This window comes from Phalacrocorax carbo, chromosome Z (genome assembly GCF_963921805.1).
Source record: "Phalacrocorax carbo chromosome Z, bPhaCar2.1, whole genome shotgun sequence".
NCBI classification, from domain to species: domain Eukaryota; kingdom Metazoa; phylum Chordata; class Aves; order Suliformes; family Phalacrocoracidae; genus Phalacrocorax; species Phalacrocorax carbo.
The window spans coordinates 47,106,234-47,134,198 of NC_087548.1; the positions used below are offsets into that span (position 1 = coordinate 47,106,234).

General features: G+C 37.4%; 1 protein-coding gene across 1 annotated transcript in view; it reads right to left on the minus strand.

Moving 5' to 3' along the window:
* CNTNAP4 (contactin associated protein family member 4) overlaps positions 1–27,965 on the minus strand; it is a 241,114-nt gene that overhangs the window by 84,652 nt on the left and 128,497 nt on the right. Inside the window, exon 4 of the mRNA XM_064438555.1 lies at positions 11,941–12,088. Within this exon, the coding sequence (XP_064294625.1) occupies positions 11,941–12,088 (148 nt within the window). The remainder of the gene's footprint in view (positions 1–11,940; positions 12,089–27,965) is intronic.

The following is a 27,965-nucleotide window of genomic DNA, read 5'->3' on the forward strand; positions in this document are numbered from 1 at the left end:
ATATTTTAAAATACAAACCCATCAACTGCGAGTAAAGCTTAGCTCTCTTCATTAAATGTTTTTGTACTGGCATCATAAACAAATCATGTCTTTGATTAAGATGAATTACTGTTTTAGTACTGGAATATAGAACTCTATATCATCAGTTTTCCAGTATAAGCATCACAGAGTCATGGAATGGTTGAGGTTGCCATCACCTCTGTAGATCATCCTGTCCAACTTCCCCACCTACAACATGGTCAGCTCCAACAGGTTTCATATGGCCATGTCCTGTGTGTCAGATTTTGAGTATTTGTAGGGATAGAGACTACACCTCTCTGGGTAACCCATGCCAGTGTTCAACCATCATCACAGTAAAAAAAATGTATTTCATTTTGTGCTCATTACTTCTTGTCCTGTCACTGGACACCATTGAAAAGATCCTTGCTTCATCTTCTTTGCTCCCTCCCATCAGGTATTAATACATATGGATAAAATTCCCCCTGAGCCTTCTACTCTCCAGACCCAGCTCTCTCAACCTCTACTCATATAAGATGCTCCAGTCCCTTAATCATATTTGTGACCTTTTCTGTATTCTGTGTCTTTCTTGTAGCAGGGATCCCAGAACCAGACACAGCAATTCAGACATGTCTCATTACCACAGCCGAGTGGAGGGGAAGGATTCATCTTCATCAACATGCTGGCTAAAACACGCTTCCCGAAAAAGCCCAAGATACTGCTGGCCTTCTGTGTTGCAAGGGCATATTGCCAACTCATGGTCAACTTGATGTCTACCAGAACCCTCGCATCTTTTTCTTCAAAGCCACAGTCAGCCCCTAGTGTGTACTGGTAAACCATTGCTGGGATTATTCCTCCACAGCAGCAAGACCTTGTGATTCCCTTTGTTGAACAGCAGGAGATTCCTGTTAGCCCATTTCTCCAGCCTGTCTGGGTCCCTCTAAATAGCATCAAACCCCTCTACTATGTCAATCTGTCCTCCAAATTTTTATTGGCTGAAAACTTGCTGAACATACACCCTGCCTCATCATCCAGGTCATTAGTGAAGATGTTAAACAGCATTAAAACCCCAGTATCAACCTATGGGATATACCACTAGTGTATATATTGACTTTGGGCCACTGATTACAACTCAATCAGCCAGGCAGTTCAGTATGTTTTCAGTCCACTTCATTGTCCACCTAAACAGGTTCTACTTACCAGTTGTCTATCAGGACATTATGGGAGACAGCACCAGAACTCTTGCTAAGCTCAAGATAACCAACACCAAACACTCCTTTAACTCACCAAGCCATTAGAAGGCTATTAGTTTAGTTAGGCCTGATTTCCTCTTCATAAATCAGTGCTGACTATTTCCAATAATCTCCTCATCCTTCATATGTTTGGAAATGTTTTCTAGGATTATTTGCTCCTTCACCTTCCTAGGGCTTGAAATTAAGCTAACCAGTTTGCAGTTTCCCGGGTATTCCTTCTTGCATTTGTTGAAGATAGAGGTGATATTTGCACTCTTCAAGTCTTTGGGAACCTCTCCCAGTTACCTCTACCTTTTGAAGATAAACAAAAGTGGCCTCAGAATGACCATGGCCAGTTTTCTCAGCACTCTTGAGTGCATCCCAATAGGTCCATGGACTTAGATATGTCCAACCTTTTCAAACGTTACATAGCCTGACCATCCTGAACTAAGGTTCACCCTTCCTCTAGTCTTTACTGTGGGCCTCAGAGACCTGAGATTCCTGAAGGTAAGTCTTACCAGCAAAGACCAAGGTTAGGAGGGCATTGAGGACCTTGGCCTTACCCATGCCTTTTGCCCCCAGATCCCCTGCTCCACTCAGCAGTGACCCTGTATTTTTCCTAGTCCTCCTTTTGCTTCTGATATACCTGTGGAAGCCATTCTTGTTGTCTTCCATGACCTTTATCAGTTTCAAATCCAGGTGGTTTGGCTTTCCTAACTACATCCCTGCATATTTCTTTGTTCCTCCTGGGTCATTTGACCTTGTTTCCATCTCTTGTACATTTCCTTTTTATTCCTGAGCTCAGTTAGGAGCTCTTTGCTCATCCATGCAGACCTCCTGGTAGTTTTGTTTGATTTTCAGCTGTGCTGGTTTTGGCTGAGAAACAGTTAATTGTCTTCACTGCAGTGCCTATAGTAGTCAGGGACCTTTCCAGCTTTCCATGCTCTGTCACGTGGGCAAGAGACTGGGTGGGGCTGGGCCACAGCCAAGACAGCTGACCCCGACTGGCCAATAGGATATTCATTCCATACCATGTGATGCCATGACCAGTATATTAATGGGGACAGTTGGTGCGCGGGGGTGGTTGTGGCTTGGGGACTGGTGGTGTTGGGTTGGTGGGTGGTAAGCGGCTGCATCATGTGCAGGTTGTTTTGGTGGTTCATTCCTCCTTCCCCCCCGCCCCCGCCCCGGGTTTCGTGCCTCTCATTGTTTTCCATTCCATTGCATTTTTGTTGTTGTACTTTTATTGTAATTATTAAACTGTTCTTATCTCAACCCATGAGCTTTACCCTTCTGATTCTCTCCCCTGTCCTACAAATGGGGGAGTGAGCAAGTGGCTGTGTGGGGCTGAGTTGCCAGCTAAACCACAACACCAGCTTATAAGGATAAACTTTTCTTGAGCTTGGAAGAAACAATCCTTCAAAATCAACCAGCTGTCCTGGATCCCTCTTGTCTTCAGAATGACCTCCCATGTCACTCTTCCAATCAGGTCCCTGAGCATGAAAAATCCTGTTCTTCTGAAGGCCAAGGTTGTGATCCTGCTATTTGCTTTGTTCCCTTCTCTCAGGATCTTGAACTTCGCAGCTCATCATTGTTGCAGCCAAGGCTGCCCCAACTTTCATGTCTACCACCTGTTCTTCCCTGTTTGTAACTATGATGGCCAGTAAAGTGTGTAATCTTGTCACCTCCTTGATCACCTGTGTTAGGTAGTCATTATCAGAGAATTCCAGAAAACTCCTGGATTGCTTGTGCCCTGCTATGTTGTCCCACCAGCAGATATCAGAGTGATTAAAATCCACAATACAGACGAAGACCTGTGAGCCTAAGGCTTCTTCCAGCTGTCTGAAGAAGGCCACATCCATTTCTTCCTTATCAGGCAGCCTGTAGTGGACATCCACCACAATGCCACCACCTTTGGTCTGTCCTCTAGTCCTAATCTGTAAACTCTGAGTTGTCTCATCATCTGTCCCCAGGCAGAGCTCCATGCACTGCTGCTTCTTGCTCACATAAATGTTAACTGCCTTTCCTCATTGTCCTGGCTAATCCTTTCTAAACAGTGTGTGTCAACCTACGGCACCACCCTACTCAACTTCTGCTGTGTATTCCCCACATTGTGTGCATTAGCACACAGGCACTTCAGAAAGGCATCTGCTTGTGTTGATTTCTCAGAAAAAGTGTGAGAGTTTCCCCTGGCATGTTGTCCTCACAGCAGCACTTCCCTATTTCTGTGTTTGCACTTGAGATGGCCAAGTGCTTGAACTTCAGCCCTGTTTTGTTGTTTCCATGTTGTCTCTTGACCACACTGCCCTGACGCCTTTGTTTCTCAAAACAGTCCACCACTTCCTCACTTGATTTTGGGCCATCATCTCCCTCCCCCATGATTCCTAGTTTAGAGCTCTCCTTATCACGTTGGCCAGCCTGTTTGAAAAGATGTTTTTGTTCTACATGGTCAGATGGATTCTGTCTCTTCCTAGCAACTCAGAGTGTCCTCAGGTTGTTAAATCTGATTAATTTCTGCTAATGCCAGCTGTGTAACTGGATCCAACCAGTCCTCCTCAAGCACTTCTCTCTTGTCTGCAGGAACCAGGAAAACTCCATGTAAGACCCTATGATTTTGCCCCTTTGCCCCTAGAGACATGCAGTCATGTTTGATACACACCAGGCCTCCCCTGGCAGTACTGTTGGTTCCCACATGGCATAACAATAGATGGGGATAGTCTGAAAGCTGGACAAGCCTCAACAGTCTCTCCACAATATCCTGGATCTAAGTCCCTAGCGAGCAGCAAACCTCCTTAGAAAGTAGGTCAGACAGGCAAACAGGGCAACCTGTTCCAGTGTCTCACCACCCTCATCATTAAAAAATAAAATAATAATAAAATATTATTCCTTGCATCCAATCTAAATCTACCTCTTTCTGTACAGTACCCTGTCACTACAGGTCCTGTTAAAAAAATTTATTAGAAAACCCCTTTAAGTATTGAAAGGCCAAAATAAAGTGTCCCCAGAGCTGAACAACCACATCTCTCTCAGCCTTTCTTCACAGGGTAGGTGTTCCACCCCTCTCGTCACTTTTGTGGCCCTCCTCTTGACCCACTCTGGCACTCTGCCTTTCTTGTGCTGGTGACCACATAGCTGGATGCAGTACTACAGGTGGGGTCTCATGAGAGTGAAGTACAGGGGAGAAGTACAGATCCCTTGACCTGCTCGATTCTGTACTGTAATAGACAAAATAATAAACTCCTGAGTTTTACAGATGAAGAAAAGGGTAATATTGAGGAATTTTCATTATTACATTATGAATGTATGCTGACTTACTCACTTACATTCATACTTCTCATGACTATGCTAAAAGGTTACAGTGTTACAGCTCCATGACAGTACTCCAATGAAGTCTACTATTTAAGACAGTGGTTTACCTAATTTCATTCAAGGTCACTTACTTTCACTTTACAAGGGAAAGGGAAATGGAAAAGGAAAAGGGAAAAGGGAAAGGGAAAGGGAAAAGGGAAGGGAAATCAACCAATTTTATCCCAATAATATAAAAGAATATCTGTCAAAATCAGCACAGATTGAACAAGAGATGCACAAAGCAACTGATAATAGTAAAAAAACCTCATAGAGTATTCACAGTTCATAAGTAAAGAAGAAAAACGTAATTATGCTTGAAAGATGTGTTTATAAAACAAATGATGTAAAGGACACTCAATAAAATATGAAGATATTTTTCAAGTGACTGACTTCTTGCAAGTCACAAGACACCCATTATATATTTACTAACTTTATTTAATTTCACTAAAAATATATCTCTACATTGCTGGCATGAAAATGAACCCAATTCAAGAAAACTATAACACTTAAAGTCTTTGATTTGTTCTATTTTCAAAAACTCTTTTCAGGTGAATGTAGCTATCTTTTTAAATATAGTTTCTTGATACATCTTGATAATGTACTTCTTACTTATGAAGAATTCTTTTACCAAATATACAATGACAAACATGACATTCTACCTAAAAATGAATCCTATGTTGATTTTTTTATTTCATTATATCATTGAATGAATGTGGAGAGTAAAAGCATTAATCAGTGTTAAATTTAAGTAATGAATGTGAAGTTTAATAGCTTTCATAAAAACTTCAATAATAGAACCTGTATGTTTTTATGTATCTATCAAACCAGTTAATTAGATATATTCTTAGTAGGTACTGATAATAGCAGGTGTTTTTAATTGGGAGTATACTCCTGTTATTAGTTATTGAGACAAGAGCATAAACATTCAGCACTGCTCTCCAATATCCTTCTCTGTTCTGCAGCGCTAGCTCCTAAGAAGCAAAATCTATTCTGTCTAAATTTGGAAAATAAACAAAATCAAACCTTCTCCCCCCACCATGCATGAATGAAGATTGTGAAGGGGCTGCAGATGTTAATCAAAATTCTTATAACATTTCTCACATATGTTTTGTCTTCACCATCTGTGCATTACCACTAGAAATTAATTGAAAGAGTTGTGAGACACAAAGCTTTGCTCTCCTACCGGGTTATCAGGATAGAAAGAATGAGCCCAAATACCCAGAGTTCCACATCATTTTCCTCTTCTATATTTACCAGCTACTCTCAGCTTCTAAAAGTCCCTGACTTGAACATAAGAATCCATGGATTTCTCTACACTACTATTATAAATAAGGTAAATAAAAAAGGTTGATTTGTTTTGTGAACACTCAACTTTTGTTTTCACAATTTACAGTGTATCTTTCTTAAATTAATGTAATCTAAATCTTTAATATACTGTGAAAATACCTTTGAAAGTGATTAAATGCGTCTGAGAAACTGGATATTCTGGAAGCCTCCTCACACACCGTAAGATCAAGCGTTCTAGTCATCCTGAGCAAAAGTCTTAGTTGCAATGTCTTTGTTTGAAAAACAATTTTATTTTTGTTGGTCTTTGTACTAAGTTAAATTAACGGTAATGCTTTATAAAGAAAAAGCTTAAACAATGCAAACTCTTCAGTATTTGTTATTGTTTTTAGATATCCTTAGTCCTGATCAATTGTATTAAAAGGAGAATGCTCTCTGTCCCTTTCTAGTTTTGGGGAAAGCAGACTGAAAATGTTCATAGCGTTCAGAAAAATTAGGTAAATCAGGACTTAGGTATTGTTTTAAACAAAGCCTTTTGGGGGGAATAAAGAAGTAGCATGTTAAAATTTTTCATAGTCAACCACACTTAAAATTATTTTTTTTAAATCACATTCACATCAAGTCCTTAAAAGCACATTATCCCAGTTATGAAGAGAATGGAAAGACCTTTCTTTGACTGATGTGCCATCAATTTTATGCATTCCAGCCAGGAAGGGAATGTTCAAAAAGCGTCAACACATTTAATAGTGTTAGAGGACTCTGGAAGAGGGTTTGCATATCACCATATCTTCAGTGCTTGTTGTTAGGCACTGCATCCAACAATGTTTTAATGTACAGCGTGCATTTAGTTCCTAGTTATGTTCCTCCTACAACATTTTTATACAATTGCCATTTTCACACTTAAACCTGTCTTTCTGTCTGTCATATGAAAATTTTTTTCTAGTTTTAGCTTACTGGTTTTCAGAGGATGAAAGGAGAAAGAGAGTGCTGTAACGAAGAGAGAAAGAATAAGTCAAAAAGACTTCTATCTCCCTTTTTTAGTGCCAGGGGATAGCTTAGCCTAAACTCTGTTTAACATGGCTTAATAGTCACAGTCTGACAATCTGACACAGGAAATATCTGTAGCAATTCACCAGTCTCTTTGGCACACACTAAATGGAAAGAACTACCCGGCAGAGGCTGAGAGAGACTTTGGGGTGGGGCTTTTTTGGCAGCACGGAGTGTTTGTTGTGTAGTCATGGCACAAGCAGATTTCATTAATCCACATGAAGCCAGGTAGTTCACCTGGAGGTAGAAAACAACTTCCTTTCTTTCTTACATGAAAAAGACTGTAAAACAGGAGTAAGACAAATGAGGAACATGGCAGAGGTAGCAGAGTGAGGAAGGAGAAGAACTAAACACAAAGAATACAGGGGAACTCTTTTAATGTTTCATATAACTCCATAACATACTACCCTTATTTAACGTTTCTATTTTGTAAGTTCTAAAAGGCAAAAATTGAAGGATATGTTCTGGATGGGTGCTTTACAAACATATAAAGTGGGACAGTCCTTGGCCTAAAAATTTTACTGTAAAATAGAAATTCTGTGTAAAATAAAGGAAACAAAACTCATAATAACCTGGTTTATCTTATGGACTACTATCATGGACATCACCAAACCTCATTGAGACTATAATTAAAGAAAAAATGTTAGTTCTGAGGATATGAGGCTAAGTTATTCAGCGTTGCACAGAGCAGGAACTTGAAAGTACTGCTAACAGTTGTCCTGTAAGTATTACTTCACTAAGAGAGTAATGACTTCTTTCGGATGTAACAGACATACATTTTTCAGCACTGCTCTATGGAAACGTAAGCTCAATTTTATATGTTCTTGAAGTTTTAGTTTTAGTTGTGTAATTTGGAACAAATAAGACTGAAGAAAGAAATTACTACATTTGCATTTGAATGCAGAACACAGTGCACAGATTAGGCGGTAAATGGAAAGAGAGTTGTTATTCTTACAATATAAGACCCAGTGAGATCTCTCTGAAGGGAAGAATGAAAAATGGAAAATCTGGAAAGCGTGAATCAAAATTAAAGTAAGTATCACTGGCATTTCTGCTTTTCTTTATTTTCTGGTCCCACCAGGAAAAGTACCTGGCAATTCAGAAAGAGCCAGGCATAGTTACTGAAAGGATACCTACACGTCAACCATAAGCAGAAAAAGAAGGAAAACATAGGTCCACTGTTAAACAGAAAGGAGAGTCAATCACCAATGATACTGAAAAGGCAGAGGTCCTCAACACCTTCTTCACCTCTGTCTTTACCAACACTGTTTGGTCCCAGGCTTTGGAAACGAAATTGCTGATTGATCCAAACACTGACCCACCATCAGTGAAGGAAGAGTTAGTACATGAATGACTACAGGAGCTTGACCCCTACAAATCAATGGGCCCTGATGCCATCCACCCAAGGGTGTTGAGAGAGCTGGCTGACATCGTTGCAAGGCCACTCTCCATAACCTTTGAGAATTCATGGAGAACGGGGGATGTCCCAGAGGACTGGAGGAAGGCAAATGTTAAGCCTATCTACAAGAAAGGCTCAAGGGAGGATCCAGGTAACTATAGGCCCATCAGCCTTACTTCAATCCCTGGGAAAGTTACTGAATGAATCATCCTGGGGGCCATCACAATTCAAATGAAACACATGATTGGGAAAAGCCAACATGGCTTCACTAAAGACAGATCGCGCTTGACAAACCTGGTGGTCTTCTATGACAAAGTGACTTGCCTGGTTGACATGGGGCGGGTAGTGGACATTGTCTACCTGGACTTCGCCAAGGCCTTTGATACGGTTCCCCACGGTCTCTTCCTGGAGAAATTAATGCGTTATGGCCTAGACAAGTGGTCTGTGCAGTGGGTGGGGAACTGGCTGACAGGCCCCACTCAAAGGGTGGTGATAAATAGCTCCTTTTCCAAGTGGCACCCTGTCACAGGTGGGGTGCCCCAGGGATCAATATTGGGCCCAATGTTATTCAACATCTTTATAAGTGATCTGGATAATGGCATCAAGCGTAGCCTGATGAAGTTTGCTGATGACACCAAGTTGAGTGCGGAAGTAGAGACTCCAGAAGGGAGAGCTGCTCTGTAGGGAGATCTGGATAAGCTGGAAGAGTGGGCCAGCAAGAACTTTATGAAGTTCAACAAGGAGAATTGTAAGGTCATGCACCTGGGAAAACAGAATACAGGAGTGCAGCACAGACTGGGATCCACCTGGCTGGAGAGCAGCTCTGTGGAAAGGGACCTGGGGGTCCTGGTGGACTGGAAGTTCACCATGAGCGAACAGTGTGCTGCTGCAGCCAAGAAGGCCAACAGGATGCTGGGTTGCATCAAAAAGGGCATCACCAGCAGAGGTAAAGAGTTTGTCAGGCCACATGTGGAGTACTGTGTACAGTTCTGGTCCCCTCTATACAGAAAGGATGTGGACAAGCTGGAAGGGGTCCAGAGAAGAGCCACCAAGACGATCAAAGGACTGGGAAGCTGCCATATGAGGTTAGGCTGTTAGGCTGGGAGAACTGGGTTTGTTCAGCCATGAGAGAAGGAGGCTTAGAAGGGATCTCATCAACATGTACCAGTACTTAAGGGGTAGCTACAAAGAAGATGGAGACTCCCTTTTTACAGAGTCACATGGAGAGGACGAGGGGGAATGGACACAAGTTGCTCTTGGGGAGATTCCAATTGGCAGTTTTCCAATTGGAAAATTTTTCACATTGAGGACAGTCAACCATTGGAATAATCTCCCCAGGGAACTGGTTGACTTGGCCACATTGGACACCTAAAAGGGTCATCTGGACAGGCTGCTGGGCCATCTTGTCTAGGCTGTGCTCCTCCTAGAAAGGTTGAACTAGATGATCCCCGAGGTCCCTTCCAACCTGTGATTCTGTGATTCTGTGATTTCCTGTCTGATAAATGGAGGAAGAGACTGGAGAGAAAGAATTAATCTTTCAAATTACTAAATATATTTTAGAACTATAAGACTTTAATGACCTGGTTTGTCTTCAACAGAAACCACTGTATTGAACTACTAAAAGCACATGGTAATTCTAGATGTTCAAAATGAAAAAAAGAGATGATAAACAGTCTGTAATTCATTTGGAATGGAAGCATATATACATAGAAAAAATAAGCAGTTCAAGAACTCACAACATAATTAATACAGAGAAAATCTTAACCAAGTTAAAAAAAAGTTTCCGTATTTTTAACACTACCACATCCTTTACTTACTGCATTACAATGGATAATAGATGAAGTAGATATTCCTTTTAAATTCAGCCTAATATTAGAAGGTAGTTATTGTTGATTTGTTTCCATAAGCTATCTATAGGATTGATCCTGTACCAACTAAATAAAATACAGGAAAACACATAATCTTCCTCAAAAGTAGTTATTGACCACACACAAAATGTTTTAATGATGTAACTGCTTATTCTGTACATTTTGTTATTTTTAGTAACATGGACAATATCTCCTTTTTGTCCTTTAGACTTGTAAATTTTCCATTGGCGGCATGACAATAGGGATGTCACAGAAGAGACCCATAAGATACCTTGCAAAGTGTGATATAGAAAACTACAGTAGTGAGTACAGATAATTGAAATCTAGATTTTAGGCGTGTGCAAAAGAGGACTTTTCAGTTTGGAAATATTTGAGAACGAGACTTTGAGTAAGGATTTAAACACTATTTAATGCACAGGGAAAGGACTGGGAAGAAGCAAAGCTGATTTACTTTCAGTGAAGCTTAGAGTCAGGAAAGAATGCACTCTCATCAAGTATCACAGAGAACAGATTTCAAATGCGACACTCAGATGAGCTTTCAGGTGAGAATGATAAAGTCATCTGTTCAGCCTCCATTTTTAATTTTTAGTAGTCCTGGCATTTAAAACACTGGAGGGTAAGTTGAATTTTGACCACATTTCTCAGCTACAGCATTATCATTAGATTGTTCTAGGAATAATAAGTCATGTTCCCTTTGTCCAGGCAGATGTCACTGAGGAATTCTGTGTGTTTTTAGCTTCTCACACCCTTCTTCTGGCATGAGCTGTCTGTTCTTTGGGATGGGGCAGTTAGCTCATTTCTGAGGTGACCTAATCTCCTGCAGTGAGGTTGAAATTTTCAATATCCTTAATTAATTGTCTTTTACTCATTTTACAAAGCCAAGTTTAAGGCAGAAAGCCCAGAGATGTGTTTTACTGATGTTCAGTTTAAAGTCAGATACTGATGAGTGGAAATAGAAGAGATCTATATGAAGACCATTCAGAAAGGATCAGCCATGTAAAGCATGACTTAAGCATAGAAGTTGAAAAAAAAAATCCTTCAGAAAAAAACCCCAACACATGAAAGTACTTAACACAAGCAGTTAAAGAGGTTGCTTAAAATAAAATTTGTTTCCCTCATAGACAAAAGATGTGGAGAATAAAAAGCAATAAAACAACTTACTAAGAGGAATATTTTTTAAAAAGTCCAAGGATGAAGAACTATAACGGGAGGACAACAGGAAGATTTACATTGTCCAGCAGATCAATACAACCATAAGACTTAAACGTTTGTCTTCCAAATGCTTATATCAGTTATTAATATTTTATTAATGACATCAAAATTATTCTAAATGTACTCCTTAAATATATAACAACTTTGCAATGTCCTTCAATTGTGTATTTGTGGGTCTATGTACTTGTACTGTTATTGGTTCGGAACGAAAACCATATATATTTAAAATTGTAAACATTTTTCCATATTTTACCCTTCAGGTGAAAAGTATACTATGTTAAAAATCAGTTTTAAGTCTATCAAAAAAAGAGCTTGCAGTAAATCAGTTATTGGATTATGTCCACACCATTCATTCCAACACAGAAAGAACTGGGAAATAAGCATCACAAATTGTTAGATGATGCAGAAATAGTGAAGTCTGCACATAAACTTACTAAATCAGTTTTATTCAAGATTAAATTTAAGCTTAGAAATCTACTTTCAAGTGTAATTTAGGTAGCAAAAGACAATAATGAATAGTGGTCTAATTTAGCTGATTCAGCAAAACACTTACTGTATGTGCATCCATATACTTCAATGCGCATTCCAATTCTGCCATTCTGATTCCAGTCCAAAGGCACAAAACGGAGAAATCTTGCTTTAATGGAATGCTGAAGCTTATAGTATACAACACTGTCCGCATTTGTGTTTCCAGAAAAGGCCTGGAAGAAAATGAAGAGATCAGTCACATCCAAATTGAATACAGAAATATATAAAAGTGTTGCTGATTTTTTCATTTTATACCCTCATCTGGCAAAAAGTCAAACACAGGAATAAAATGTAATTGTCAGTGAATTCCATAGGAGCAACCACTGAATCAACCTTGAATATTCTTCTGGATTAAGGCATCTGTGTATTTAGTACTGACACCACAGTCACAGAAAAAATCTCACACCTTCTAAAAGTTAAGTGATGAAACATTTCAAACATTCAACATTCAAACACTTGATTCACAAACTGTGTAAAACATCCTGGCATTTCTGTGTATTGTACCATTGAATAATTTTTCATAAGACAACAAAGTGAGCACTATGATTTCCTCTTACCAAAAGGGTAGATAAAATTCATTGTAAACCTGTGTTTTAGATGCATACTATGCTGAATGCAAAAAGTGCTTAGACTGACAGGCCATGGTGTTGAATGTCTCTGGTTTCCAGCTAAAGAATCCAGAGTATTATAAAGGGATTTCAGTTCAGTGTTCTGTTGAAAAGAAAAATCTAAATTTCAACTTTTTTTCCAAAGTGAGAGATAAAAAATTGAAGTATTATCATAGAAATATTTTTGGCAGTATTTAACTGATAAGACTACTTTCCTTTTTTGTTATATAAAGAAAACATAAAGAAATGTAAAGAAAAACATAAGAAAACTAAAGAGCTGCAATCATGAATTCTAAAGACAGGAGAAGATTTCTGATTTTGTTGGTTACATGTTCAGGTATGGTGGGCGGTTTTTCTTCTCATTGTCTGTGATATGTGAAGCAGAAAGGATTTGTTCAAACACTATGGATTTAAATATCTAATAAATTAGACAGAAATACATCTCTGAAATATTTTGATGAGCAAAATTAAAAAGATTACACATTTCTGGATATATGGACAGTACCGTTGCTATAGCTGTAAGCCATAGATGTTGCAACTGCAGAAGTATATATAAACCAACATCTTTAGGTATGCAGCTTCTCTTTCCATAAGTTTTTGAAGCAGAGGTGAGCTTAATTGCATTCATTATTTACCCTCCTATATGTAAATCTTTGCACTTTCCCTCCCCTGTACTAGTAAAATTTTAATAAATTCTTATCTCTGAACATTCAGTAGAATAAAAAAGAAAATGAAAGAAAAAAAAGATAACAGCTAGTGAATGGGCTCATTACAGCTAACCTATTAAGCTGGTAATACACAATGAGAGTTAGTAACTCTGAACGTCCACACCACTTTCAGCTTCATGCTTTATAATTTCACTATCACAGCAGGTGAAGGTGGAAGCATGTTAAAATGAACACCACAGAAGAGGTGCTCTTTCAAGAGTGAGACCCTTCCAGACCTCTTGTCCCTTCAAATCCTATTTGCAGCATGTAACAAATATAGCCACCAATGAAAGTGCCAATTAGTTTGTTGATTGAACAAGAACCCAGGCCCCAAAAGTTTAAGTACGGTGAACAAATGAAGTGTTCGATTAAGATTTAAATTTTTTCCAAAATAATTTTCTGATTGCGGCCACCTTTTGAAAATTTCTTGTTAAGTTCAGAGTACAGAATGTGTATTGCTTGATTTTTTACTGCAGGGTATACTTAAGGGATGTGTTCTTAATTTAAAATCAGGGTTTTGACTTCAGTAACAGCCTAAAAGTAAATCAAACTCTCCTTAAACCATTCAGAATGGTCAGTTTAGAAATTAATATTTTTAGCTGTCATTTTACATTTTATCTTGGAAGAACATATTTTCAAGTGTATCAAATGAGTATTAGGTGGGTCTTTATTGATGATTTTTAAACACTCTAAAGGATAAAATACATAGTTTGGGTCTTTTTTTAGTTTTAATCCTTTTCACAAGAAGGAGGAAGAGGAGGCAATCAGGCAGCTTTTCCTCCAGACTACAACTATGAAAGGCATAGCTGAAGCCTATGAAAGTAGCTTGTAGGCTTTTTAGAGGAGAAGCATATTCAACATGACAGACACAGTCCTGTCTTTATAGTAGAATGTGATTACTGTTTCACAGTCCAATCTAGCAGTCATTAAAACACACAATTATAACCATATAATGAACTTCATTACTCCATCCCCTGCCTTCTTCAGACTGTTCAGATCACTTGGTTCTTGTGCCAAATCACTCGAAGGGAAAGTGCCAATATTTTAGATTATTCAGAGTTGTTACAACCTAGGCAAACATTGGATAGTTAAAAAGTCACAATGTGACCTCAGTTAATATGACATAATAAGTATGGTTTGTATAAATATGAATAGGGTTGTAAAGTTAACCCCTCCAATATAACTGCCTACTGAATCTTAGTTGGTGCTTTTACAGATACTATATTATACTGCTTTTTAATAGCACGAAGACATACCATCTTTCTTAAAGAATGCAGTTTTTGAAACACAGAAACACTATATTGCAGTTTAGCCTTAAACGGTACCAGGGGCACTCATCAGCATAGATGTCTAACTAGGTAGCTCTTCACGGCCTATTTGATTCCACAAAGGAAAAGTACCCTCGGCTATACTCAAGCCCGAAATAAGGACCTACTCTGAAACTTGTTTTAACCCTCCTACTCAATTTCTAGCCCTGTAGTTTCTTTACCTCTAGCTGTTTTAATTCTGCTTTGAAGACAGAATTATTCAGTTCATTATGGCATGAGAAATCACACATGTGTTCTGGACTGTATTAGTAAAGTTAAAGCCTGTGTGTAGAAGGGCATCACCAAGCTCAGAACGATTGTAAAGGTAAGCTTACATCAAGATAAGGTTAAAAGGAAGTTGTTTTCCCTTCCATCCTCTATTTTGAAAGCAAATGTGGTTTTAGACTAAGGGTAACACCAGCGTCATGTCCAAAACTTCCCCAGAAAGTACCATAGGTAAAGGTGTGTATGAGACATACGCTGTTTATACTGAGCCGCACTTGAGATCGCCTACAACAGATGATGGTTATTTAAGAAACATACTAATATTCATATAATATTATATCATAATATTATCCAAAAAATTTTGAACATGTTATTCCACTCTAGTAAAATGACCCACCAGTCAGGAGAACAAGCTGCATGCTGCTGTTAGTGCCATCCTTCTTATAAAAAATTTCTCATCTGTGACTTCTTGACAGACTTTTTTCACTCCATCACTTTTCCTGACAGTGATGCATCAAACCCCAAAACAGAACTGAATGCCCAAATAAAATGTATGAAAGAAGAACTATGGGGTTGTTAGGCAGAGCTTTCTAATATCTGTGGCTATAACAGTTACTAGTTTCTCTGGCCAGATGCAAAAGACGCACTTGGCTATTTTAGACAAGTGTTGTAAAAGCGTAGACTCCACTGGTGACTTTAATCCTGCCAAGTCTGAAAACTGGCTGAACAGTTGGTCCTAGAGAGTGGTGACCAGTGGCACAAAATCTGTGTGGAGCCCATTAATGAGCAGTGTACACCAGGGTTCAATACTGGATTCAATCCTGTTTAACATTATCATTATCATTATCATAACATTATCATTAACGATCTGGGTGATGGGACAGAGTGTACCCACTGCAAGTTTCCTGGTGACATCAAAACTTGTGTGAGTGCCTACAAGTGCCATGTAATAGTATTGTGCAGCCATTGTCAACAAGCTGGAGAAATGGAACAACAGGGACCTCATCACGTTCAGCACAGGGAAGTGCAAAGTCACAAAATTAAACATAAGCCAGCAATGTGTCATTATTGCAAAGAAATCTAATGGCATCCTCAGCTGAATTAGACAAAGTATTGCCAGAAGGTGGTGGGAGATTTTCCGTCCCATTTATTCAACACTGGTGAGGCCACACCTGGAATACTGTGGCCAGAGAAATGAACATACTGGAGAGAATTCAGGAAAGGACCATGAGGATGATGAGACTGGAGCTTCACCCATGAAAGGCAGACAGCTGATCAGCATAGAGAAGAGGAGGCTCAGGGGGGCTGTTATCAGTGTATATAAATACTTGAAGGAGGACATAAAGAACATGGAGCCAGGCTCTTTCCAGTGGTGTCCCATGGTAGGATGGGAGGCTCTGGACACAAACTCAAACACAGAAAGTCCTGCCTAAACATAGGGAAAACTTTTTACTGTAAAGAAATAATTTTTTCCAGAGACCTGGAACAGGCTGCCCTAAGAGTTTGTGGATTCTGCATCCCTGGAGATCTTAAAAAGCCTTCTGGACCTGCTCCTGGCCAGCCAGCTCTAGGTGACCATGCTTAATCAGGGGTGTTAGACCAGATGACTTCCAGAGGTCCTTCCAACCTCAACCATTTTTGTGATTCTGTCATATCTGGTTTCACTTTATAAAATGGAGTTTTTGTGTGGACTTTTTTTGAGCCAGGTGATGGGAGACAAAAAAAACCCCAGAATTTCTAATGCATCATGAAACTGAAATCCCAGCGGAACCTCTGTGAGGCTCAGGTCTCCAGGCTCACCTCCTCTGTGCTGTGGGGACTAACAATGGGAACATCTGAATGCAACACAAAGGAGTGCACCAAAAACCTGACACACAAAACACCCCTCAGGGGCATAAATTCCTTTCAATACTCTCTGAATATTGTTGTTTGACCATGGAAAATATTCACTTTTCAGTCCTCTGTTCTCTTTTCTTTTGCCCAAATTATTTTTTCTTCTGTAAAATTTCTGGGCCTATACCTCCTCTTCAGACTTTTAATTCAGTCCTGATCTTAAAGCTAAATGATTTGGATTTTCTGGTGATGGTGGTGCAGTTTTGTACTACTTCTGTCATTTCTACCGATTTCTCTTCCTGGGAAGTAGTAAGCCATGAATCACAGCTCTTCTGGACACCATACCTGGTGAGCATTCTCTAAATCCTCACATAGTTCTTACAGCTTTGCATCAATGTCAGTCAAAAACAGGATACTGAGGTAAACTGTACCAACATTCTTTCAGAATATCTCTTTCTAGTATTTCTCCACATTGGGCCAGTATTTTATTCACTGGGATATTATGCAATGTTTCTTTCGTATTTTTGTGTTTCACTGTGTGAGTGGAATGTCAGTATAAGTTTACATAAAAGAACAACTCCAGAAGTAGCAGATGAATAGAGGATGAGACCACATTTACCACGTAATTTATCAGAGGCAACAGCTGACATTGTGAATGGAACCAATACTAGAAATTCTTTCTGTCTTTTATTTTTTGTTGTTGTTTGGGGTTTGGTTTAATCTTGTTTTGTTTTGTTTTTCTTTTAGAGAAAAAATATTTGAAACAGTTTCCTTTCATATAAATATAGAAGAGGAAGATTTTGATGTCTAAGAAATAAGGTAACAACAAAAGTTTGTGGGTTTTGTTTATTTTTGCAGCAGTAGCAGTTGGATAGCCCATTAAATCAACAACACTGCAGGGGTGTGTAAACAGGGTATGAATCTAGGGCCCTTGAATGGCTACTGCTAGCCAGCAGGAGTCTATCACTAGTTAGCCATGTTCCTTCAGAAATGTGCCTAATAAAAGCAGTGTCTTTTTTCCTTCTTTATTTTTTTTCATGTTCAGCAGATCTGGAAAGGCACTTCATTGTCTAGATGTCATGGTGTAGTGATTAATGTATGCATTAAAAATATCTTAATGTAAACCACCAGAGCCAACTACTTTTTTTTAATTCTTCCACCTATGTTATTTCCTGTTTCATTCATCCATATGTAGCAATAAATTTTATGTGAAGTAACTTGTCACCATTGGAGGGAGATCTTGTATTAGCACAACTGGATACAACTATAAGGTTTGTTAATCCTCCCTTAAAAATTATCATATCAACTATTCTTTATTAATTCCTAATATACAATAATGAAACTACTATACTTTATTTATTATTACCTAAGCGCATGTACCTCACAGATATTCCCTGAAAACTGAAAATGTGAATGTATTTCGTAATATTACTGGAGTTCTAAACAATCTTTATCTTCAATGACTTTCAAAGATTAACTAATTCTTCATCTGAAATGAATATAGATATACTATTTAAAATATGGAACTGTAGTCCATGAATTTGGATTCTGATATTCTAAAAGTAACTGTGATGATTTCTGAGGATAACAAGCAAAGAAGTTTTCAATGGAAGTGTTATGACAATTTATTTTCACTATTTTTCTTTATTTTTAATAAATCTATTTGAAAGAATCTGTAAAATATGAACATATTAAATTTTTAATCTGAGCTATGGTGCAACTGTCCTTTCTACTTTAAAATCTGTTTGAACTTTAACCACTACTGTGCTGGGTAAATAAATGTTTTTACTACTAGTATTTAATGTTAAATGTCAAATGAAATACTTTTACCTACTTAGAAATAATAAGCCCCATAAATATTATGAAATGTTTTCAAAGAGCAGTAAACCATTTAACCTGTTTATTCCATGTCTACTTGTTAAAAGTTGTGAAATTTGGGGGGATGGTATATTTCTCGTTATATAAAATTTAGGTCAAACCAGGATTCATGGTTATACTTCCACAGCACATATCATAGCACAGACACTAAGAAAGAAATAATAAATAAAGATAATTTAGGTACTTTATAACTAGAATAGCTATGATGCAAAAGCAGTGTATCTACCGAAATGTCAAAACAGTACGTGGGAATACTGTTTGCTCAAAGCAATATAAAACAACCTGTCTTAATATTACAGCATAACATTCCTTTGCATACAATTTCACACTTTGAAATGAAATGAAATTAAATGACCAGAAAGAAAGGGAGGAAAAGTCTTTAACTATGCAATGTAAAAATGGCAGAGCAAATGCTTTGTAGCTCTTATGTCCTGAGGGTCATAGACAATAAAATAGTTCAATGAAAAGGCTTCCTACTAAATTTATTTCCATGGTTTTTCATCTGTGAAGTCTCACCATTTCTAACCTTAGAGAAATGCCTGTATATGAATTCTGTAACTCATCATCATGGACTTACAATAGTGTATAACACACAAAGAAAACCTAATGTTAATCACTTTCTTATGTTACTACAACTTCCAAATAAGTCAAATATTTCACCCATCTCACCAAAAACTTCAGCAGCAATATATAACTTTTCTTTTACATAATGTTTGCCATTCTGGTTATAAGAAAATCTTTTAAAAGCAAGCTGCTTGCATGCTATTTTCTTTACTCTGTTGAAATATACTATGAGATGAAACCCCAGAGAAACTCACTTTAGAGATTAAGCTTTTCAGATAAACTGTAAATAATAAGGTTCAAAGACCTTTCTGTACATTAATACAATTCTGTATTACATTTTAGCATAAATGTTCAGCAAGTGTATGTTAAGTTTGCATTCAGAAGCAGTTATCAATGAGTATGAAAAGTTAAAACCAATGTGTTAGATATTTCCAGTTAAGAACATTTGGAGTACAAAAGCAGAGGTTCAGATTTCCAGGAATGTCAGCATTCAAAGTACCCACAGTGAAAATACATGGGACAACAAGGTAATCCCTCTAATTCGGTTTCCTGATGACATTCTTTATCCCTCATTTAGTTAATCAAACTTCTGGTTGACCACTTTTATTCTGCATTGAAATAGACTAAGACTACTTAGACTTTTATAGAAACCAAAGGCAAAATGACTCAGAGCTATACCTAACCAATATATTTATTGAAATAGTCATTCAGATAAAAAGTTAAAACTTATCACTTGCCTAATGTGATCAAATATAAAGGATTAAGCAGATGAACACCAACATATTCTCCACCATGTAACTTCAATATGTAATTTTTCACAACAGATTTTCTATTTCAACAGGATTATTATGTCTACGCAAGGCTTTCATTTTGATCAAGCCCTCTTTCTTCTGTGTTGTAGGCAGCAAGACTACATCACTTTGGGATGAAAAAGATGGCTAGATGGATAAATGAAGCATTTGGTGTTCAGAATAAAAACCTGGGTCCTGACTTAAATTGGTTATGTAAGAATTTTTGTTGTCCATGCATATTCATTAGCCAAAATAAAATACACTTCTGGTCTTCATGCTTTCAGAAAAAAACCTAAAACATGTTTTGAGCTGCCTTCATTATCATCATAGTTTGAATTGGAAGGTCTGGAATTATCAGGTTTAAAAAAATTTTTTTTGGTAGGGGGGGAGGATTAAGAAACTCCCCTACCATAAAACAAACAAACAAACAAAAAACAAACCACAAACCAAAAACCCAGCAAACAATTCAAGTGAAGTATCAGGAGACTATAACTTCCTTCTGATTATGAACAAAAATTACTGTGTGAAATAAAACATTTCATATTTTATGACTCCGTGATTTACTTCCTGTCATGTTTCATCTTTATATTTGATCTAATAAAATAATTTTTTTTTGTATTCACGAGAAACAAATGCAAGCATTTCAATAGGTTCATATTTCATTGTTGATTTGGTTGATAACTTAGACATGTATGTTGTAGCTTCTTATGACTCTTGAATACAACTTAAAAAAACTAACTAGGGAACACACATTGTCAGTGGTGTTCAACTTGGTGAACATGATGCTTAAAAACACCTGCTATGTAAGCACAACAAATAGAGACATCATGGAACAAAATCATGTTCCACTCAGAAATGCAGAACTTAGCCATTTATGAGAATATGAAATAAAAATAAAGTTCTGTCTTCAGAATCAGGGACAAGCAGTTAAAGTAACCTGAAGTGTTGAGCTGTTAGCACTAATAAGAAATCCTCTGTCAGCACTGAAGGTGGTAACACCATGAGAGAGTTTTGTAGTGATTCTCTCTGGAGCCCAGATGGAAATGAAGTGCAACAAAAAAGAAGTGTAGAAAGTTGAATTAAACAAAGTAAGAAAAGGTTTCTGAAAGAAAGCAGTCTGCACCTGTGGAATAAAATGGTATAAACTTCAGCAAAAGGTAACTTGGCATCGCAGGAATCCTTTTCCTGTAGCATATTTTAGAAGAATAAATTCAAAAATATTACCCATTTATTGGGGGGGGGGGGGCAGGGAGGGAGAAGGAAAAATTCTCTAAATTTGGGAAAAGATCTGAAAGTAGCTGGAAGGTGTGTTAGTTTTGGCTCTGATAGAGTCAATTTTCTTCATAGTAGCTTATATGGGATTATGTTTTGGATTTGTTCTGAAAACAGTGTTGATAACACAGGGATGTTTTAGTTACTGCCAAGCAGTACTTACACAGTGTCAAAGCCTTTTCTGTTTCCCACACTGCCCCACCAGCAAGTAGGCTGGGGGTACATAAGAAGTTTGCAAGGGACACAGCTGGGACAGCAGACCCCAACTGGCCAAAGGGATATCCCAGACCATGTAACATCATGCTCAGTATATAAAGCTGGGGGAAGAAGAAGGAAGAGGGGGATGTTTGGTGTTATAGTGTTTGTCTTCCCATGTAACTGTTACACTTGATGGAGCCCTGCTTTCTTGGAGATGTCTGAACACCTGCCTGCCGATGGGAAGTAGTGAATGAATTTCTTGTTTTGCTTTGCTTGTGTGTGCAGCTTTTGCTTTACCTAACAGTCTTTATCTCAACCCACAAGTTTTCTCACTTTTACTCTTCTGATTCTCCCCCATCCCACCCATACGGGGGCAATGAGCATTTGGGTGTGTTGTGCTTAGCTGTTGGCTGGGTCAAACCATGACAAAGAGACATTCAGTGGAAACTGGAAGGTTTAATGCCATCAGCTGCAACTATATTATTTCTAAATTTACCACTGGTACTTTTAATATCTTTATCCTACATGATGCACATAGGATAAAACACAGAACAAAACACAAACACAAGTATTTGCTTATGTAAAACAGAAGAGTAATTTGTAACTTCTGCTCTTTTTAAAAAAAGAAGCAGAGAAAATCTGCAGCATGAGACTTAACTATGTTTAATAGCTAATGTACTTACAGGTATATTACTGCTCTAGCAGGCATCTGATGCCTCAGAAATGTAATACAGAGATCCCATAACTAGGATATTTGCAAAGCCTGCACAGTAAGCATGCTAGATCACTTCAGAACTTTTACTAGAGTGCTCTCTTGTGCCCAGGAAATGTGTCCTAAAAGCCACAGTAGGACTTTTTTAAGTAGTGAATGGAATAATATCAAGTTCCTAGGTATTTGTCACATGGCAATTTTGTGTGTGGCACAGAATCCAGTATTAGTCTCACCAACATTTTGGGTACCCTAAGCATCAAAATAACAGTAGTTCAGCCTTACCTGTGTATTAAAATACAAATGAATGACTAGCAATTACAAGTGATTAGCAAATATGGCATGCAATGAAAGCAATCAAGAACACATGAAGGACTGGGAACAGAAAGGACACACCTGCAAACCTCAGCAAATTGTAGGATTGTGGAAGGGAAAAGAGAAATGACTGAGATGACTGTGCCCATTAGCTATGGGAAGAGCAGGTAGAGAGTGAGTTGGCTGCCCACACAGTGGGTACAGAGACAGTAAAGAAGGTGGTCTCTTCAGAAACATAATGAAACTAGATCTCCAAATAGAGATGGGACAAGAATATTTCAGTCTTTGTAGCTACTGCTCAGTTATCCACCCTGTGGCATATGTGCAGATAAAACCTATTGTGTGAGGTATGCCTTCATTTCTTTGATGCCCAGAGTAAGAACACACAAGTATATGAACATCTTGTTGTTACAACAGGATGGCTATTGCACTCAATTTGAGATTTCAATGGTCTTTCAAGGGTTTTCAATTCTAATAAACAGGAATCAGACCTTACATGAAGTAGATGGGAATAAATTAGTTTTTGTGCACATGACATGAGTAACCATAACTCTGCTTCTACAGTGGAGGTGACTGAATATATGGGAATTGTGCTGGCAACATGTCATGTTAATCTCTTTAGTTTATGTAACCATAACAAACATTTAACTGCACCTCTATGTGTACATCTGTCAGTAAGGGTTAGAGCTAAAATAAGGACCAGAGAGAAAATGTTTGTAATGGGTGTGGGCTTGTATAGATTTCAAAGTCCACACTACAAGAGATTTACTCCTAGACATTCAACCATTTTCTTTCAATAATTAACTTCCTACTGGATAAAGTGTCATTGAAGAGGAATGATCAACATGAAGTACAGTTCTTTATATTAAAAGTGATCCTCCTTAAATGAAAGAACCAACAATTTCTCTTTTCACTTGCTCAGCATGGGGCCCCTATATGAAGGCAGTCGTACCAGCAACATGTTTGTAGGACAAAATCAAAGCCACAGAGCTCTGCTGAAGTGCAAGTGTCACCAGCTTCTATTATCATTATGTCCAGAATATTTAATATCTTTTATGTCTAACATTTATGGCAAAACTTGAAGGATGAGAGGCAGTGACAGTCATCTGTGAGTTGCAAAACTGGAAATTGTGGTCAAATGGGTTACAGGTACATGGGTGGTCACATCACTCCAGCTAAATTTTTCTTTGCTCAAGTGTAGTGTTGATACTGATTTTTAGTTCATTAATTTAGATATTCTAAACAGACCTTGTGGTAATAGCTTTTCTACAAGAACCATTCCACAGTGCAATGAAACTCTCCTAAACCCATTCTTTAAACCAAAACTGGTGATGGATGGCATTTCATAGATTTTTTGTAGGGTAAGAAAAGAAAATAATAACTAAATATTGAGAAAAATAAATTTTTTTCTACTATTTTTTGTTATTTTTTTTTTCAGTGTAGACATTCCTTGTGGAACTTACAGCTTCTCTTGCCTTTTACAAGAATCTCGGCAATAACAATGTTAGCTCTTTGACTAAGTTTTTGTGACACAACAGATTTAATTTCAAACTAATTTTAATCGTATTTTTAGATGATTTTTAAACCTAATGGTTCTTGCTTATATTGTAACATCTTTAAACTGGCTTTAGTGCACACTGATGCTGTAGAGTGGATATAAATTAATCTCTCTCAAGTGGATAATTCTAGTTTGCTAGTCATCCCTACCCACTTTAAGTGTCTAGAATAAACTAAGTGCAAAGCAGGAGGGATAGGAGAATTAGCCTAGTATACCTAGAGAAAACAATGCATCTAAACAGATAAACTGATTTGGAAATGTTTTTGAATGCATTTAAACTAAGATCTCTTTGAGAACTTGAAGGAATTCAGATTCAAAACTAAATTTGAATTCTAGTAGCAGGGTCCTCTTCACATTTTCTTTCTATCTCCTGTAGGGGTTCTTGAAAAAAAAACCAAACAAACAGAAAAACCACCAAAAATAACCAAACTGTCATGTGATTCATGTAACGTACACCAAAATCTATCTAAAAGTTATTCTTCACTTGAATGAAGGAAACTTAAATTTGTAGAGATGCATATTAGTAAAAGTATTCTTAATCTATTTCATAAATACGGGTTGCTTCAGGCAAAAGTAGTTCTACTGAGGACCGTTTTCTTTTTCATTTACCACTGAAACTAAGCACATACAGTTTAATTCACAATTTACTGTTAAAGACAGCAAGCACTTAAGCTTATTTGGTATTTTTATTTCATCTGAGGAAAAAGAAAGCATTACTGCCACGTGACCAGTGCTCCAGTGAACCCAGTTTTGAAAACCATTTTATCGCCACAGTGGAGGACATCTTATTCCTTGCCTTTGGTAAGTGAATTTCAGTAAGTTTGTGGAACAGTAGAAGCTCCATTTTATTTCCAAAGGAAGGTGCAAATATAGAAACAAATAAATCAAGACAACGATCAAGCAGTAAGTTGCCTGACCACAAATCAGCAATGCAAATAGGAACAATTGCCTTTGACTACCAAGAGTGCAAAGGTTAAAAACAAACGTCTAGATAGTAATACAATATAATTAACTCAACAATTAAAGACTAATTCACCAGTGTGTTTTAAAAATACTAAGGGTGGGTGGAAGAACAGTCTGGGGAAGGAAAGAGGTGAAAACACTTCATCACTTTATACAGGTAGTCCTTCTGATAGTGATTCATTCAAAGCAGTTACAAGTACCCACAGAAGTCAACTCGGTCATTCTCAAGACCTAAGTTTACAACTCTCAATATGTAATTTATTTTAAAAATTGATCAATCCCTACTCCATGACAGCTACATTATGTACTGGGTTTTTTTGTTTTTTACTTATGATTGTCAGGTTTGGGATTAAACTAATACTGATTTCATTCTGTAACATAATCTGGTTTTTTATAATAGGCAACTTCTCTTCGAAACAATGAATCATTTGCTCTCGCAAACCTTTGCCATCATTGAATAAATCAAATATCAAGCTAATTATAAAAGGAGACTCATTCTACTTAGCAAATTAACATCTTGGCAATCAGAAGTGTTGTCAAAATAAGTACAGGAAAGGACACGACAATTTAATAGGGTATCAATCGTATATATTTTTAGATGTGTCAGAATATGGAAATAATTCTTCAGCTATCAAACTACATTTCAAATTATCCTCATTTAACAGATGACTAAAATATTTATAATATTTTTAACTAAAAATGTCATCCATGTTGTATTAAAATATTAATAAATGTCAAAATTTGTAAATTCATTTTTTCATACCGTAAGGTAAGAAGACACTGAAAAAATAGATTTATAAATAATTTTACATTATTTGGTAAATGTCTTTAAAGTAGGTTCCCCATAAAAGTTTGGAATAAATGCACATTTTAAAAAGTAACAGGCAAGAAGTACACAACACAATAATGGATGGCCTTCATCACAAACATTAATTTAGTAGGCATTATGTAATTTCTTCATGTAACACTGAAGTTACTATTTTTGTAATACTTTTTTTATTTAGAACTACATAGGATAGATTAAAGCATGCATTTTCTTAAGATATATGTATTTCTATATTTATTTATTTATTCTAAGAAATTAACTGAAACTCAGAACTGAAAATTTTTTAAAAATTAACTTTGAATGTTTCAGGTTCTGTTTTCAGTACTTATACTTACTCAGTTTGTTATTAAGTGGCTGTGACGTTTTATCTGTCATTAGGTGTGTGTGAAGTCTTATCCTAAGGGGAATCTTACCAAAGCAATAATCACTAGGAATGCACAAGACTTCTTCAGACCTCTGCCATATCTAAAAAGGTTTACATGATTTTGCTGCCTGCCAGTATGCCTGGTATTTTCTTATTAGTTAGTAAAGAAAGAAATTCAAATTAGCATACCTGATAGAAGGAAGGCCATTCTAGAAGCTGGAAGTCTCTGTATTGATTAGTTTTTAGCATACAGATGACTGTAAACCAAGAGTCTTACTCATCTTGCCAGAAAGGTAGAAGACATGGAAAGGAAATTGAGGTGAAAATGGTTCTACACAGGCAATAAAAAAATTCTAGTACCATAATTAGGAGCTGGGATGGCTTAAGCTGATAAATGAACATGATGCACAAACATACAGTCTACATTATTCTGCAGTTTGTTAGTTACAGGTAAGTTATGAAAGTTGCTTTTTGAACATGGACTATGTGTGATTGTGCGCTGTATCATTTATGTTGTTGGCAGTGATGAATAATAAAAGAACTTTTATTTCAGACTGAATTTACAAATTTACATGTATAATAGTAGAGAAAGATAAAAAAATCTAACAGAAGTAATTCAACATGATCCCCACTTATATGCCTTGATTTCCCTCCTGTAACCTTGATAGCTAGTGCCCCAAAATAATTACTTACCATCATCATATTAGATGGATAAATCAAGTCTTTCTATCTGACACTTGTTCCTAAGGTGTGAGGTGACTCTAACAGCTTTTAGCTGCTAAATATCTAGTGAGAAATTTCTGCAGCAGAAGTCTGTCCCCATCTGCGTGTATCTGTGTATGTACATCTACGTAACAGAACAGAGGCTTAAGAGAAGGGTAAAATAGAAAAGGACAATAGTATAGTTTATTATCAAAACAGTTTTAACAAATGAAAGTGTACAGTTTTTAATCACTGGAAGTAAGAGAAAATATCCATTGCCTTGTGAAAGATCTGATAACTGACTCTGGTGTGGGACCCCTTTTCTACTGAGTGCAAATTGCTGAATGCTTGGATGTAAATTTGGGGATACCCCATGAAATCCCCACTTAGACCTACTGTGTAAAATGCTGGGAAAATCTTTAAGTGCTAATTAAAAAAAAAAAAATCCATAGAATCTTACTAGATATTGTAATAATCTACGGAGTCTGTAGATAGTTCCCTTGCACAACAGAGGTAAGCTGCTGTTGCGTTATGGGTCTACTCCATATTGCTTTAAAGATATAAGAATAAAGAAAGGTTTTAGCAAGGTTTCTTCTAGGGACAGACTTCTAGGATCTGTCTAGGGACAGATCCCCAAACAAAATGCTGCTCCAACCTGAGGTTGTAGCCACAGAGTGCTAGGCTGCTACCTAACTTTCACGACATGACTTTTTTTGAGGCTCTTTCTCTGACCAGGACCTCCTGGCAGCTGATATTCTTAGTAAGTCACTTTCTAGACCTTACTGGGTTAAGGATCATTGAGAAATTGCACCTCTCTTCAAATTCTGCTCTGTTTAGGACTATTCCAGGGTTTTACACTACAGTTTCTGTGATCTTCAGAAAGGAGTAAATTACGTCATTCAGCTTGTTCTGAGATCTCTGACAGAAGTCATTGACCATAATAAAAACAAAACCACCAGTTTCTGTTTTGATCCAGTGATAACTTTTCTAATCACTTAACCAAACCTGCAAGGAGTATTATAAATCTAAAGATTAACTTGATTCTAGATATTTCTGTAGTTTTCTCAAACTATGGCTCAAGAAACTGAAATCCAGCTCCAGCTCAACAAAGCTAAATTAACGGAAAACTCATCAGAGCTGTGCAAGCAGGAAAACAAATCTCAAAGCTTTGAGCTGCTCATGGAGAGATCCTTGCAGTTGCCCCAAGTCATATGAATATATCTTCAGCTT